This window comes from Chiloscyllium plagiosum, chromosome 10, assembly GCF_004010195.1.
Source record: "Chiloscyllium plagiosum isolate BGI_BamShark_2017 chromosome 10, ASM401019v2, whole genome shotgun sequence".
Lineage (NCBI taxonomy): Eukaryota > Metazoa > Chordata > Chondrichthyes > Orectolobiformes > Hemiscylliidae > Chiloscyllium > Chiloscyllium plagiosum.
Genome location: NC_057719.1, coordinates 3,589,147 through 3,594,258, shown reverse-complemented (window position 1 = coordinate 3,594,258; position 5,112 = coordinate 3,589,147). Strand labels below are relative to the sequence as shown.

Genomic DNA, 5,112 nt, shown 5'->3' with positions numbered 1-5,112 from the left:
CCCACTGATTCCAGTTTTGCCAGGGCTCCTTGATGCCGCACTCAGTCGAATGCAGCCTCGATGTCAAGAGCTGTCCCTCTCCCCTCCCGTCTGGAATTCAGCTCTTTTGTCCATGTCTGACCCAAGGCTGTAATGAGGTCAGGAACTGAGTGGCCTTGGTGGAACCCAAACTGGGCGTCACTGAGCAGGTTATTGATGAGCAGGTACTATTTGATAACACGGTTGATGACCCCTTCCAGCACTTTACTGATGACGGAGAGTAGACTGATTGGGGGTAATTGATCAGGTTGGATTTGTCCTGTTTTTTGCGTACAGGACATACCTGGGCAATTTTCCACATTGTTGGGTTGATGCCAGTGTTGGAAGAGTTTGGCTAGGGGAGCGGCAAGTTGTGGGGCACACGTCTTCAGTACTATTGCCAAGATGTTATCAGGGCCCGTTGTCTTCGCAGTATCCAGTGCTTCCAGCTGTTTCTTGATATCATGTGGAGTGAATCGAATTGGCTGGAGACTGGTATCTGTGACGCTGGGGATCACTGGAAGAGACCGAGATGAATTATCCACTCACCACTTCTGACTGAAGATTGCTGTGAAAGCTTCAGCCTTATCTTTTGCACTGATGTGCTGGGCTCTTCCATCATTGAGGAATGATGTGGAGGTGCCGGTGTTGGACTGGGGTGGATAAAGTCAGAAGTCACATAACACCAGGTTATAGCCCAACAGGTTTATTTGAAATCAGAAGCTTTTGGAGTGCTTTCCTTCATCCGGTGAAGTGAGAGAGCTAGACATAGAGTTTATGGGCAGAGAGATCAAGGCAGAGAGATCAAAAGGTCATACAAATGATGAGTGGAGTGTCAGATAATAAGTCTCTGCTGGTGATGAAGATTGTCAGACAGTGTGAGTAAAGTGGCAACAGCTGAATAACCAGCGAGGGGATGATGTATAATCCAATGAAGTGAGGCAAAGACATAATTACAGATAGTTAAAAGTAAGGTGGTACTGGAGACAAACTAAATGGCTGGAATAACATGATAGTGTAAGAGTCGGATGCTGAGGGTCTAATCAAAGTAACAAGTAACCCAAAACTATACAAACTAGTTAAGGTAGGGAGATCACAACAAGTTTTCAAGTTAATGGTGCCAAAACACCTTGCCATCCTCAATGCTTCCTCCACGTGTTGTTCAACATGGAGGAGTGCTGATCCATCAGCCAAGGGAGGAAGGTATGTGGTAACCAACAGGAGAGTTCCGTGCCCATATTTAACCTGAAGCAATGAGACATCACTGGGTACGGAGTCAATTTCAAGGACTCCCAGAGCAACTCCCTCCCAACTGTAACCCTACTGTGCCACCACCTCTCCTAGGACAGAATATATCCATGGATGGTGGGGTCTGGGACACTGTCTGTAAGGTGTGATACTGTGAGTAAGACCATGTCAGGCTGTTGCTTGACTCATCTGTGAGACAGTTCTCCCAATGTTGGTGAGGAGGACTTTACAGGGTCGGCAGGGCTGTTTCTGCCAATGCCAGGTGATCCGTCTGACACTCTGTAGTGATTGATGTAATGGAGTAACTTGCTGGGTCATTTAAGAGGGAGTTGGGAGTGACTCACAGCACTGTAGGTCTGCAGTCACATGTAGACCAGACTAGGTGATGATGGCAGATTTCCTTCCCTAAGGCTATTAGTGAGCCAGATATTTTCTTTCCCCCAACAATCATGGTAATCATTAGACTCTTCATTCTGGATTTTAAATTAAATACAAATTCCACAACTATTGTGGCAGGTTTCAAACATGGGTCCCCAGGACATTAGCTGAGCTTCTGAATTAATACTCTAATGATAATGCTACTAGGCCATTGTCTCCCTCTGACCAGGTGAAGCCCAGTCGAGAGTCTCCTTGGTCTGTCCAGTCAAAGGTTAAGTTCTGGCACTCAATCTCTGAAAATCGAAGAGAGATTTAACAAAGACATGAGATGCACATTTTTACACCGAGGGTGGTTTGTGTGTGGAATGAACTTCCTGAGGAAGTGTTGGATTGAGTATAATTATCACGTTTAAAAGACATTTGGATAAGTACATGAATAGGAAAGGTTTGGAGGGACCTAGGCCAGGAGCAGACAGGTGGCTCTAGCTTAGTTTTGGGAATATGTTTGGCATGGACAGTTTCTGTGCTGTATGACTCTTTAACTCTATCATCTTCATGGCTGTGAACAGGTTCCTAATATCCTGCCTGGCACTGTCACAAAGCAAGCAGTAGATGATGGGGTCAGCAGCACTATTGAGACCAGTAAGTGCAAAGGACACTTTGTAAAAGATGTTTATTTTCTGGGCAAAATAGCAGTTTCCTGGCTCGATGAGACTGCGGATGAGCATGATGACATGATAAGGCCCGAAGCTGATGATGTAGACGAGAAGCAGCCGCAGCAAGAGGCTCACAATCTTCCTTTTCTCTGTGTCCACCGTGGCTGTACTGTCGTTGATTGCATTCAACATGCGCTGAGAGCAAAACAGGAGCAAGGTCAGTGGCAAGCAAAACCCAACGGCAAAGCGCGTGAGATATTCAACAACCAAGCTTGATTTCATTGGATATGTATCTTCATAGACTGCAGAGAAGTGGAACATGGAAAAGAAATTCTGCTGGTAGAGCAGCAATGCATGGCACATCAGCTGGAGGACCCAACAGACCACACTGACTATGATGGCTGCCTTGACTGTACGGAGACTAAAATACCTCAGTGGATAGACTGTAGCGAGGTAGCGGTCCATGGAGATACAGCAGAGGAAAGCAGGGCTTAAGTACATGGTAGTGTAGGTCACAACGTTAATCAGGTTGTACAACTCCACATTTGCTTGGATGTCAAAGTATTCAATGAACCAATAAGGGATGGTGAGTGTGTATAAGACATCGGCAAAGCTTAGATTCAGCAAGTAGACACCAATCTCGTTCTCACGATTCACTTGCAAACATGCCACATAGATTGATAGACAGTTCCCAGGCAGGCCAACAATCAAAGAGGCCAGGTACATGATGGGGATGATGATATCTTCCACGCTGGAATCGATAGTGCAGTTGGAGTTGTTTTGTGTCACATTGTCCAGCATGTTGAGCTGCATTGATGCCGATGGCTTAATGCCTTTCCATTGCCTGTCGTGAAAACAAAAGCAGACATTTTAGGATTCAGTCTGGGACTCGTTTTCACCCATTGCCCTTCACAAACAAAGTAATGACCGGGCTAGAGAATTTTCAGAATGCAGAAAGCAGCAGTAGGCCATTCAGCCCATCGAGTCTGCTCCACCAGTCAATGAGATCACAGCTGATCTGATAATCCTCAACTCCACTTTCCTGCCCTTTCCCTATGACATTTGATTTTCTTACTGATTAAAATCTGTCTCTCTCAGCCTTACCTGGACTTAATGACCCAGTCTCGACAACCCTCTGTGGTAAAGAGTTCCACAGATTCACTCATCGCCGAGAGAAGAAATTCCTCCTCATCTCTGTCTTAAATGTGTAACTCCTGGCTCTGAGACAATGCCCTTTGGCCCTCGGCTCTCCCACGAGGAAGAGCAATCTTTCCATATCTACCCTTCTAAGTCCAACAAGAACCTTACATGTTTCAACAAGGTCACCTCTCATTTTTCTAAACTTCAATGAGTACAGGTCCAACTTACTCAATCTCTCTTCCTGGGACTAACCTAGTGAACGCTTTGGACTGCACCCTTCTTCAGCCAGAGCGTACTGAATCTGTGGAACCCATTGCCTCAGAGGGCTGTGGAGGTCAAGTCATTGAGTGTCTTTAAGACAGAGATAGATAGGTTCCTGGTTGCTGAGGGATCGAGGGTTACAAGGAGAAGGCAGGTCAATGGCATTGAGAAATATATCAGCCATGATCAAATTGCCAAATGGCCTACTTCTTCTTCTGTATCTTGTGGTCTCATGGTGCCAGGATATCTTTCATTAGATAATGGATGCAAAACTGTTCACAATATTCCAAGTGTGATCTGACTTGTGCCTTGTATAGTTGCAGTAAAATCTTTCTCTTTGAATACGGGCCAACATTCCATTTGCCTTCCATGTGACCTTGGATGCTAGCTTTTTGTGACTCATGGATGCGGGCACTCAAATCCTCTGTGCTGTCACTTTCTGCAGTCTTTCTCTATTAAAATAATATTCAGTTCCTCCATTCTTCCTGCCAAAGTATATAACCTCACATTTCCCAATCATTACCTTGTCTGCATGGCTCTGCACATAATCTGTGTTTGCTTCCCAACTATTTCAGTGTACAGAGGAACCTCGATTATCCGAGTGAGCTGAGCGGGCAACATTTCATTCGAACAATCGATTTGAATAATCAGAAGCTGTATTGATCGAACGCTGTGCTCTACTGGACAGTTTGTTTAAATCGATCATTTTGATGAGTCTGCTATAAATTGCAGGCTAAACTGAGAAAGACTAAACCCTAACCATCATAAAAATATATGGAATCCCAACATTAGACAAAGTCCCGAACAGCTTCTACGATCACAAGAGCATTTGTCATTTTCCGGGAACTCAGTGTCACGATGGAAAGACAGAAGTACCACCTTACGCGTGTGTTTACCTTCTCCGCCCATTTCTTTCATTTTCTTTTAGAAAGGTGAGAGACTTCTACAGGCTGACGTTGACAGAGAACTTATAAAAGAACAGAAACATGTAACTCACTTGTGCTCCCTTATCTCAGAAAGACAGAAGCACTGCCTCATGTACGCATTAACTTTCATGAACGGCCCAGTAAAGTGATGAGAAATACTGTAAAACACTTAGTTTTGCAAAAGGCTGTGTAACTAACCCTTACCTCAAAAATATCCAGTCCCTGCTGCTTGAGGCACTTGTGTTTTTGTTTTTGCCAGTGTTTTCCCATGTTCAGCAGTACAGGTAAATTGAATACCTTTGATGTAATTAGATTAGATTACTTACAGTGTGGAAACAGGCCCTTGGGCCCAACAAGTCCACACCGAAGCGTAACCCACCCATACCCCTACATTTACCCCTTACCTAACACTACGGGCAATTTAGCATGGCCAATTCACCTGACCTGCACATCTTTGGACTGTGGGAGGAAACCGGAGCACCCGG

At 45.0% G+C, this 5,112-nt stretch overlaps 1 protein-coding gene across 1 annotated transcript in view; it reads right to left on the bottom strand.

The window, feature by feature from the left end:
- Nucleotides 1–2,071: 2,071 nt before the first annotated feature.
- LOC122553918 (G-protein coupled receptor 4-like) overlaps nt 2,072–5,112 on the bottom strand; it is a 23,889-nt gene continuing 20,848 nt past the window's right edge. Inside the window, exon 2 of the mRNA XM_043698426.1 lies at nt 2,072–3,144. Within this exon, the coding sequence (XP_043554361.1) occupies nt 2,127–3,113 (987 nt within the window). The 5' untranslated portion in view covers nt 3,114–3,144 and the 3' untranslated portion in view covers nt 2,072–2,126. The remainder of the gene's footprint in view (nt 3,145–5,112) is intronic.